The following is a 12,583-nucleotide window of genomic DNA, read 5'->3' as shown; positions in this document are numbered from 1 at the left end:
TGTTGTCCCCTCTGCGTGATCGGAAGATCCGACCTGGGACACAGCATATGCAACACCCTACTATCTCTATAACCCTCTATCTCTGTTAGTCATATGTTGTCCCCTCTGCGTGATTGAAAGAGATCCGACCTGGGACACAACATATGCATCTATCTCTAAATCTGACTTCCTCCTTAATAATTGTTTACTCACCTAAAGTAAGGAGTCCTTAGGAAGTTCTTGATAACCAGGGTATATCGGGAAGTGGGGAACTCGTTCTAGTGCAACTAAAATTGAACCATTTAGAGGTTGTCTGTAGATCTCGCTGCTTAATTTAAGTGGACAACAATACCCGTGGTCGTCGCCAGCTAAATGGTTTATTTAGAAAAGTTTGTCGATATCCTTCGTGTTTAAGTGGACCACAATACCGGCAATTGACCAGATCTATTCATGAAGGTGAAGTTACTGATAAACAAGTTCAGGCTGTCTCACAACTTTGATCCCAAATATTTTTGTTTTTGTTAAATTTGTTCATAGTTTTTCTCTATGCACAAATTTAGGGGGAGAATTAAAAAAATTCAAAAAACAAACAAAAATCAGAAAAATTAAAAATCAAAAAAATAGTTTTATATTCAGTTTTATTTCTTGTTCAAGAAAATCAAAAATCCAAAAATATTTTTGTTTCTGTTTTATTTTTTTCAGAAAATATGAAAAACCCAAAAATATTGTGTGCTAAATTTTCTTTTAGTTTAGTTTTGTCTTGAAAAGTGAATTCAGGTGAAGATGAAACTCATGGAGTTTGTGTCGAAGATTTCTGAGCCAAGGCTTCATCCGTGATCATCGAAGAATTCTCATTCGAAGGAGCAAGAAATGAAGATTATTCTTTCGACATTCAATCTTTCAACCCTAGAAGCAAGGTGAAGCTGCACTTGAAGATTAGGTGACGGATTGCATTGAAGCCTCCTCAATCAGTCTGCTGCTATCTTAAACCTGCTGAAGTGATCCAGAAGATTTGTTCTCTCTGATGTTCTCTCTGAAGATTCTCAAGCTGAAAGCACTATCTTTCAAGAATCAGTACATCAAGCCTCCTCACCCAATGTGCGTTCAGAGTCAAATCTTGAAGAAATGCCCAACTACTCAAGATGAAGTCAATTATTAAAGATTCATCATGTTCATCTTGAAGCTGTGAAGAATTTGAAGATTAATGCTGAAGCCAAGCTCCCAATGAAGATTAACAAGAAAAACCAGCTACTTTTTAGGGGGAGCTTGTTGGGTCAATTAAGAAAAGAAAGCTATAAACCAAGGGGGAGATTGTTGGGTCAAAATTATGGTTTATACTTTGCTTTTCTAGGCAACTGTATTTTTCTGTAATGTTTTATGAGTTTACGGTCAGGTTTACGGCCAGGGAGGTGTTTACGGCCGTAAACCCATTTAGGGCCCATGTTTCTCATGTATATATATAGGGTGAGGGGTGTGAGGAAGGGGGGAATAGTAGAGAGAGAAAGGAGCTTATGTGTGTGTGTGTATGCGAATCTCATGTAAAGGAGCATCATTCCAATCTATTCAATACATTGAAGATTCAAGTTATTCTTCTCTTCTTCTCTTCTATTTTGATCTGACATCATCCAATTGATTGAGATTCCGCACCATCAATTGGATCTGATTGATACACAAGCATATTTGGGGACTTACATTGTTAGAAAAGCTATATTTTGGTAAAAAGCTTCCAAAAACCTTGTAGTTTTACAAGTCATAATTTTTCATATGATTTTATGACATGGATTATATTTATTATTATTATTATTATTATTATTATTATTATTATTGCATTTGGAAACTAATATATCACAAGTATTTGTACAAAAGGTAGTAATAATCATAACCCATGCAAATAATATCTTATTTTAAACATAAAAATGAAACATTGCAAGTATTTATGTGGTAAATTTTTTTTTACATGTATTCCCCCCCCCCCCCCCCCTAAAACATGAAAAACTCGAAAATGTGGGGGTATGAACTCACCTTGATTGGATTTGTGGGTTGTTTGAAGAGATGTGTGTGAATATTCCCAAGCCTAAACACTTGAATGTGGTTGATGAACTCTTTGAAGGTGATATTATCCTAAGAGTTTCTAACACATAATAATATGTGTAAATAAAATTAAACTAACATGATAGTGCATAAACACACTAGATTTTGAAGAAATACTTACCAAATTCTAAGAACAAGCTTGGAGAATTAAACCCTTGGAAGCTTGGAATTGGCTCTTGAGAGAAAATGGAGTTAACAAGAAAGAGAAATGAAATTGGTGGGGAGTTTATGTGGTGATCTCGTCCAAAGATAAGGAAGGAAAATGAGGTGACATTTGCATTGTGATCTGTTGGGTAATAGCATGGATACATGCTGGGTGCAAATTCGTATGGGAAAAGATGAAACATCCTATCACAAAGTCATCTCCTATCATTTTCTTCTCTTAACCGAAAACACATTAGGAAAGGATCAAATTTGTGATTTTGGCCAAGGCATGACCGAAATCACCTTGTACGCCACCAAAACCTCATGAGATTTCGGTCCTAGTGCTTTTGGTCTTGGTGTGATTTCGGCCTAGGGGTGATTTCGGCCCAGACATGTGATTTTGGCCCATCACCACCGAAATCTCATGTTCTTGGGTCCCCAAAACCGAAATCCCAAAGGCATGGCATAAATCATGCATCAAATCCTAACTATTTGACTTGGCTTGACTTGTTATAACTTGTTGACTTTCAATGGCTCCTTACAAGTATGATTTCCAAGCATATATATTTACTTATACAAATAATGTCCTTTTGGCTTTCAAAGTTTTATTGCAACAAAGTTGTGACGTGGTTTTACATTATACATAGATACACCTTAGACCTTGCTTGTTCCAAAAATTTTCAGTTGTCACACCACTCAACTCCAAGATCACCCATAAAATGGACCAAAAGTGCCAAAAAAAACGCCAAATTACAAGATCTAATGAATTAGATAGCAAGATTGGAACTTTATACTCACAATGATCCAAAAATGTAGTGCCTTTGATGGATCCAAACTTGAAGCATCAATCCTTGCAACTAAGATAACCTTCTTGATCTTCTTATTTCATCAAAATAACATAAAAACATCCAAAAGAGGAGAGAGGAGATGGGAAAAGCTCAAATCTTTAATATGGTGGCTAGGGTTTCTCCCAAGAGGTTCTACAGATGATGGAGGCTGATAAAATGCCCTAAAATACGGAGCATTACGCTTAAATATGTTGAAAACCCTAAAAATATCATGGGCTTAGGCCTGACTGATCCCCACGCCATGGCCATGACTTTTCACCCAAATCCACCTCAACTTCAAACAACCATAAATTCTTCGTTTCAACTCTGTTTTAGGCGATCTTTATATCCACAGAAAGGTATTGACGAGCCCCACACTTCTATCAAGTTAATTTTGGCTTAACACATGCCAAACTAAAAACCATAATCCATGCAAGAAGCCTAATATATAACTTTTCCCATTCTACACTTTGGCTCCAAAGCACAAACCAAGGGCTTAGATCATATAACCGATATTATCAACATCCAATAGGGTCTAAACCCTATTTCCTTAAAGCTCAAAGCCTTTACTTGATCCATTTGTTGCCCATAATCCCAAAATAAGACACTTATCGAAACATGGTGTTACAATATATATATATATATATATATATATATATATATATATATATATATATATATATATATATATATATATATATATATATATATATATATATATATAGGCTAGGTTCAAATGTTGATGAACATCTATTGTACGGACGTGTATGGACAATGCTATTTTATGGGAATGACTAAGAGAATATATTGTTTGGTAATGTGAATACGTTCAACCTTACATAACTATTGTCATTATCATGCATTCTTACTAGTTCTTATTCATTTTTGTTCTCACACATCGTTTTTCACTTATTTTCATTCTTACAGTATACGATTATGAACAATACATTCTGACAACATTCTGACAGAATGAGAATCATAAAAAAAGTTTATAATACTCTTATAGACGATTTAATTAATGAGAATGTGAGATAATGACAATAGTTATGTATGGTTGAACACATTCACATTACCAAACAACATACTTTCTTAGTTATTCTCACAGAATAAACTGTCAACACGTCCGTACAATAAATGTTCATCCACATTTGAACCTAACACTATATATATATATATATATATATATATATATATATATATATGCTACATTATAAAAGAAATCTAACTATTTCTAAAAATAGATGGAATATAATAATATTATTTTTTTAAGACGTCAAAACCATTAAGCTAATAGTACAAGTAACCACTAATAAAATAATATTAAATTTTAAACTTAATTCCAATTAGATTAGATTGTACAAACAATAATACAAAATGTACAAATATAAAATGCAATACATAAAATAGCTTTTCACCGATTCCTTATTTTTCCCTCTTTATCTCAATTTTCTTGACTTGGTCATCTGCAAAATTGAACTGCCATATGAATTTCCATTTAATTCTCCTAACTTCAAGTTCAAAAGGGCGCATTATCAGTTTCGAATCCTTCATCTACCTATATCTTGCATCTTTCTACTAAAAAACCCTAAACACCAAGATCTACCACCATCATCTGACTTCTATGTCACCGCCAATTAACCATGACACCAGATCATCGACCTCGCCAAATTTTTTTCCTAGAAGATCAGGAGAGTTATATGTATCGCTTCTATACATCTCAGTTGGCTGTTTCATCTTGAAATAAACCATCGTCCCACGATCGAGGTATCTCCCTATCAAGAAACCATCACATCACAATTTCTCTGTCTTTTCCGTCAATATGTCGGTTCACCACCATTTTTGCTGCGCTGCTCCTACTTTTCTCATCTTCTCTATCCTTTCTTTCTTTCCTTCTTGAGACTACGACAACTAGAAAGGTTAAGAACAACAGGTTCTGTTTTTTATTATTCGATTTCTTGTGTTCCAACAACATAAACATATATGGTCTGGTATGTCAAGAAGAACAAGTTGTTTTCTAATTTTGTGTTTTTCCAACAACAAACAAAAGATTTTGATTTTTTTTGCAGATCTTGATTTTCTACATTCCAACAACATGAACGGATCTGGGACAGATATGTCAAGAAGTGTTGAGTGTGAAGCCATTGGGCTAGTCAAAAGAAGTGACAGGAAACAAGGAAAACCAGAAAACATGGAAAAAGAAAAAGGGGACATCCATGTTTTGAGGTAGTGGATGAAGACCCGAATGTTTTTTTCTTTTTTAATATACTTTCTCAATTTCAATCTCTATAAATGAGATTGCTCTGTATTTTTAAGCATGGATCCATCACAAACTTCACAGAAAAAATATATACACTCCTAGTTACCCTCGTGTGGACGTAGGTCAGAAATAGACCGAACCACCTTAAATCTTTGTTGTTCTTGTGTTTAGAGTGGTGTGTTAAGTGTCTCGATCCTAACAAGTGGTATCAGAGCAAGGTTTTAGCTCCAGAAGGTGATTTTCAGTTTTTTGGTCGAAATTTTTTTTCGTCAAAAACGATTTTGGTGTATACCGTTGGAAAGGTCTCGTTCCGAAGATTCCGAAAATATTTTTTTCTGAATTTTTTGACCACCGGAAGACGTCCAAATCGCCGGTCAAAGGTTTGCCGGAATAGTTACCGAAAAAAACCAGTTCGCCGGAGAAGACGACACTGTAGCACCTGAACTCGCCGGAGAAGACGACACTGTAGCACCGAAGTTCCGCCGAAGAAGACGACACTGTAACAGGAACTGTAGCACGACGTCAGCGGTGACGTCAGCAGACACTGTAGCACGACGTCAGCGGTGACGTCAGCAGAAACTGTAGCAACACTGTAGCAACACTATAGCAGATTTGAAAATTTGCAATTTGGCCCCTGAATTTCCAGAAAATTGCAAGATAGGTCATTGTTCTTTCAGAAAATGGCAGAAAGCAGTAAGCTTCAGATTGAGAAGTTTGATGGGAAAGATTTTGGTTGGTGGAAGATGCAAATTGAAGATTTGCTCGTGCAGAAAGACTTGGACGCAGTTTTAAGTGAAAAACCGGAGGCGATGACACAGGCAAACTGGAAGACTTTGGATAAGAAGGCCAAGGCATTTATTAGACTGACGTTGTCAAAGGATGTTGCCTTCAACATTTTGAAGGAGACCTCGGCAAAGGGAATCATGGAGGCATTGTCTAATATGTGCGAGAAGCCGTCGGCAGCAAATAAAGTCTTCCTGATTCGGGAGCTAATCAACACGAGGATGAGGGAAGGAAGTTCAGTTACAGTGCACATCAACAATTTAAACTCGATTTTATCTAGACTTGGGTCAGTGGGAATAAAGTTCGAGGATGAAGTTCAAGCTTTACTATTGTTATCATCATTACCTGACAGTTGGTCTGGAACAGTTACAGCCGTTACTAGTTCCACAAGATCGAAAGGGCTCACTTTTGAAGGAATTCGGGATTTAATTCTAGGCGAAGACGTCAGACGAAGAAATTCCGGGGAATCATCAAGTGAACAATTGAATGCGGTCAGAGGTAGAAGAAATAACAGAGGTAGTGGGAGCGGGAACAGGAGAAGGAGTAAGTCGAGGACTCGAAATGATGTGACTTGTTGGAACTATAAAGAGGTTGGACATTTCAGGAATCAATGTCCAAAAGACAAGAAAGAAGTTAACGCTGCAATAGACCATTCAGATGATGATGTTTTGATCTGTAGTGTGGAGAGCAATGTGGATTCCTGGGTTATGGATTCGGGTGCTTCATTTCACGCTACCCACAGCCGTGAAGCACTGCAGAATCTGAAAGAAGGAGATTTTGGTAAGGTAAGACTGGCGAACGATGAGGTTCTTGATGTGACGAGCATAGGTGACTTAGATTTGAAGACTCCAGTTGGTCCATGGACTTTGAAGGATGTCCGGGTAATTCCAAGTCTGAAGAAACAGTTGATTTCTGTTGGGCAGTTGGATGAACAGGGGCACGAGGTTAAGTTCAGGAATGTGCAGTGGAAGGTTGTCAAAGGAAATCTTGTGATAGCTCGTGGACATAAGAGGGGTTCATTATATATGGTCAGATTACCATCTGAGGGAGTAACCGTCCCAGTTCAGAAGAAAAACAAAATCCGGTTCATAGAGTCTCGTGGACAGAAGAAGGTTTGCTTTGCAGATGGCAAACCCAGAGTCACAGGTCAGATTCAGGTTGAACGTGTTCGGAACGGTTCAGAAAAACCAGTCAAGGGCATTCATAGCAGTGAGAGCATGGGCTTTGTTTCAGCTAGAATACCCAGAACACAGTGGGTTAAGAGAACCAGTATTCCATCTGTAAAAGTCTCTCCAGATTATCTGTTTCACATGGAGAGTGTCGTTTGTTCTCAGGATGTTCCAGGATCGGGCAGTTCATTTCAGTGGGAGCTGGTGGAGACAGAGAACAGGTCAGTGGCAGACTTAGCCATGACTGATGTGTTGGAGCTAACGGAAGCTTCAACTAGCCTTCAGGTCAATTGAAGAGAAGGCCAGGGTAACTAGGAAGGAGTCAAGATCAAAAGTTTTTACAGAAATACAGATACACAGTTGAAGCTATGGTGAAGATTGTTTCGTGGCTTCAAGTGGGAGATTGTTGAGTGTGAAGCCATTGGGCTAGTCAAAAGAAGTGGCAGGAAACAAGGAAAGCCAGAAAACATGGAAAAAGAAAAAGGGGACATCCATGTTTTGAGGTAGTGGATGAAGACCCGGATGTTTTTTTCTTTTTTAATATACTTTCTCAATTTCAATCTCTATAAATGAGATTGCTCTGTATTTGTAAGCATGGATCCATCACAAACTTCACAGAAAAAATATATACACTCCTAGTTACCCTCGTGTGGACGTAGGTCAGAAATAGACTGAACCACCTTAAATCTTTGTTGTTCTTGTGTTTAGAGTGGTGTGTTAAGTGTCTCGATCCTAACAAGAAGAACATGTTCATATTTTTTATTTTAGGTTTTTTTCTACAAGAAACTATACAATTCTGATTTTTTTTTTGCAGATCTTGATTTTTCTTTTATAGGTTTTTTGGTTGTTCTTTATGGAGCTGGAAGGTCTAAAGTTGTATGTTAAGCTTCAAGTTTTAAACTTTTCATTTTATTTAACTCTATTGACATCTAAAGTTTATTTGTTAGATATCTATGTTTTTTTATTTGTTTTTTTAGAAATCGCCATCATCTTCGTTTTCTCATATGGACTCCACCTCTTTTTATAGTTTCAATTTTACTATTTTGGTTCATGAATTGATCTTGGAGTTTTAACCGATAAAGTAGGAGTAGCTACCGTCAATAAAATAAAGTCATATGCCAAAACATAGTGGTCAAAACTCAGGTATAAATTAGTTTCAAATTTGATTATACCTGATGTATATTTGTGTTATAGCTTAATTGAAAAACATGGTTTCTTTCTCAAATACTCACAGGGTTTGTAATTTTGTCTCACTATTATTTCATTTTTTTGATTTATTCGAGTGATTTGCATTTTTGTTTGACCACTACTTGGGATGTGCTGGGATGTGTTGAAGCATATGAGTAAAATGTAAAAGCAGCTAGAAAGGAAGAATTTATAAAGATGAAAGAAGCTGTAAAACGTAGCAATGAGATTTATAAAAAGAATGAAGAACATATCCAGTTGAATGGTGTGGAAGTGTTGGGATTAGGAAAGTATGTTGAAGAGATGAAGTCAAAAGTGAAGGAACTCAATTCAATTTTTAGTATATTGAAAACACATGCTCTGTTTAACATATTTCTATATTTCTATGTCAAGGTACCCTTTATGGCATTGCACAATGCTATAAGTGAATATACTTAGTCTTTTCTCTTTTACTCCAACAAGTTCCTTTTGTTGTGTATGTATGTGTTTGAAAAGTCAAATGGCTCAGGTTCTCAAAGACCAAATGTGATTGGGAAACATTCGTTTCAACCGACGGATTGTAGGGACATTGTTACTCTTAAACAAGGGGGAAACCTTTCTTTTTAGTTGATTATTCATAATTGATTGCAACAATTTTTAAAGAGGCAATGGTGACGACATGCTATTAAAAAAAATCAAATGTCAAGGTATCTTATTGAGATTTTTTCATCTTTTTGAAATTTGGAAAATTCTAACCATTTTCCCTTTTTTTAACATTGAAATTTATACTTTTAGGTGCCGATATACATGAAACCTTTTATCCAAATGACTACACCTTCAAGCTTGAGTTTAAAGTCTTATTTTGAATGAATCAAAGTGAGTGTGAGCTAGAGATTAAGAATTTTCATATGAAATATTCAACACATAAGGTTGTAAAAAAAATTTATGGACCAAAATATTCAACAAATTTTGTAAGGGACCTAATTTATATTGTTGATCTGGTATTATTATAACGAAAAGTTTACAAAGTAATTTTGCCATGTGTATTTTTTGTCTTAAATTTTCAAAATTATCGCTTTACAAAACGTAAGATGATAGTGAGTTTGTGAGAATCATAACACAATTTTTTGTATTTATTTATGGATTTATTTGAATAACACCCAACATACCAACTTTTATACATTTCAAATTGATTTTTTTAACCGAAGGAAAAAACTGAACCGCCAGTTAGTATTAAGTTTTAAAAAATATTTGAAATCAGATTTTTTTTCCAACTTTTCTATTATACCCGAACTGGACCGATTTTTACCGAAAACATGAGTTTTTAACGCAATTTAACTTAAAAGCAAAAAACCCAAACCACTTGTAACCAAAACCGGTCTGGACATACGGTTTCTTTTAAACAGACTTTAAAAAAACCAAAACCGGTTCAAAACCAGTATGTGTACCTTCAACCTCGGGACAAGTTAAAATTTGGTTTATTTTGAAAAAACGTTCTAGGTCTAACACGAAAAAAACGCAAAATATAAGGTTTTTTATTAAACAAAAAAAAAACTCAAATTCCCTTAACATGTTGGGGTTTAAAATAACAAGTAACCGGTAAAAAATTTGTTTTTTTTTGAAAAAGAATTTTTTTAGATCTAAAAATAAAAAATAGTCAAAATATAAGGTATTTTATGGAAAAAAACCCAAAAACGATATACTTTTTGTTAGACGATGTTTTAACCGAAAAAATGAAATAGTTTTTTGATAAAAGACATTTTAATTGAAAAAGAGAAACATTTTAGTTTTGTCATTCCATCAGATATTTAAACTGAAAATTGAAACGAACCACCAAAATAAAATAAAATAAAATATATAAATATATGTTTTTCGGTTACAGTTCACAATAGAAATCATGAGTAGTAACCAAACCAGCAAAACCAAATATTTTACATGTTTGGTTAAACAAAACGAAAAAATTCAACATAATCGAAACGAAACTATGTGCAGAAATTTAATTATCTGTCGTTATTGCATTGTACGGATTACATGAGAATATAAATAACTAATCATAAAAAAGAAAACATTCACAATGAATTATTTTAAGTTTGACAATTTGGAGGTTCAATATATATTGCTTTGAAAGTGTTGGAGTTTCGATTTTTGGAGAGAATTAAAAAACCAATGGTAAATGATATTTTCCAATATATTGTGTATTCTTTGGAACATAACATGTTTTCGAAAGAAAAAACTTATCGGCAAAAAAAACTATTTGATGCCGCCGCTTTGTGCGGGTACACCACTAGTATATATATATATATATATATATATATATATATATATATATATATATATATATATATATATATATATATATATATATGTGTGTGTGTTTGTGTGTGTGTGATTAGTGTTATATATACATGCATGTTGTCCATGTTCATGCATGTTGTCCATGTTCATAAATAGATCCAACTAACCACAATGCAACATGTGCAAAATCAAATTTATATCTTTGTTTAATCAAATAAATCAATTAATCTAACACACTTCTCAATTATGTAACTGCATTTTATTAAATACTTTTTCCATTTTAGATTTGTTTTCATGAACTGAGGATAGATTATTTTTGTCATTTCTTTTAATTTCTAAATTTGATCGTTATATGAACTTTGTTCAATGTAATATATAAGAATCCATAATGTGAAAGAGAAAACATTTCTTGTACTTTTTTATTTGTTTCCCGACAGTTTCTTTTTCTCTAACATTGCATCATAAAGTTTCCAAAAGTTGCCAACATCGAAAATTTGAAGGAAAATGACTATACAATCAAATCTGTCCAACTTATAAACATTCAAAATACAAGTAGTTGATAATTCCCAAACAAGTCCCTCTAAAATCCAATCATGAATCAAACCAACTTTTCCAAAACCATAAATTCCTTTGATTGTTATGCCACCAAACACTCATAAGTAATAACAAAAACAAAACGACCCTATTATAAAGCGACCAAAACAAACCTTTGAGTAATTCACACACTTCTCGCCATCATTTCTTGAAATCTCCTGTATGACTCCTGCTTTTCCAACATAAACTTCTCGTGGCCATTTGCTATGAATTTATCAGCAAGACGATCGATCTCATTAATCTGATCACAACCACCATCACCTTTGTTCTTCTCTTCGAGCCAATGGAGGTACCCTGTGAGCTGTGACTCTAACACCATCTCATGATCAACATAGGAGCGCCATGTGGAATCATAATAAACATGGTTGTTAAACGCATCTTGCATCTCGAGTGATGTCACTGGGACTACATGAGATGAACACCAGTTGTAATGCAACCTAAATGATCCAAAATAAACCTTGTTTTTGTTTTTGTTTTTGTTTCTTTTCAAGATGAAGGGATCCAAGAATTTGATATTGTTCAGATGAGTTTCTTTGAAGAGGTTAATGACAATGGATTTAGCCTTGGTGTAGGTACGAGTGAACAGACATAGGTGGGAGAAGATGAAGTTGTGAACCAGGGTTTTGAATTTCATGGAGGTTGCTAAAGAAGAAGAAGAAGAAATCAGTGGAGGTAGTCTCATTGGGAAAGAATGAGAAGATGGGGTAGCCATTTTTTGTCTCAGGGTATTATATCGAGTAGTATTTATAAGAGGTCTTGATTATTAATATGATGGTTTAAACAGCCACATTTATCGTGTAAATAGTTTTTATATACTTTCTATGATATGGTCATACTTAATTCATATACGATTGTTAAAATAATTGCTAATTTGAATATTTGTTGTACAAAATTTTGTCAGAGTCCACATGTGTTTGCCTTGCCAAATAAGTAAGTTTGTTAATTCAAATGAAAGTTGGAAATCACTTTTTCCTAATGCATATCTTCAAGTGCTGCTTTTTCTTTCGTTTTCCTTTAAACCCTTTTGTGTTTCTCGTGGGTTTCTAAATCTTAAATTGATGGTAAGGATGTACATTTATATACAGTTATACATGAAGCCAAACATTATAATAAAAGAATTCAATCCGATCTATTTCTTCCTTTATCATGTTTTATTTAAATGATTATAATTTTTAAGATGTAAAATTTGAAAAATGTCATGTTGTTTGCAGTACGTTTTCTTTAATTGGCTAATGTGTAAAGTTTCAACTTCCAAAAGTAATATTTGACTTAAGGTTTAG

The 12,583-nt window shown here is 34.3% G+C and overlaps 1 protein-coding gene across 1 annotated transcript; it reads right to left on the bottom strand.

Moving 5' to 3' along the window:
* Window positions 1-11,200: 11,200 nt before the first annotated feature.
* On the bottom strand, window positions 11,201-12,045 carry LOC145133470 (uncharacterized). The gene has a single exon (XM_079068404.1). The coding sequence runs from the start codon at window positions 12,013-12,015 to the stop codon at window positions 11,428-11,430; it is 588 nt and encodes a 195-aa protein (XP_078924530.1). The 5' UTR covers window positions 12,016-12,045; the 3' UTR covers window positions 11,201-11,427.
* Window positions 12,046-12,583: the final 538 nt, after the last annotated feature.

The sequence above is a fragment of the Lactuca virosa genome, chromosome 8, assembly GCF_052849685.1.
Source record: "Lactuca virosa cultivar CGN04683 chromosome 8, Lactuca_virosa_CGN04683_v6, whole genome shotgun sequence".
Classification (NCBI taxonomy): Eukaryota; Viridiplantae; Streptophyta; class Magnoliopsida; order Asterales; family Asteraceae; genus Lactuca; species Lactuca virosa.
Note: the sequence above shows the minus strand (reverse complement) of the source record. Positions and strands in the feature narration are given on the sequence as shown.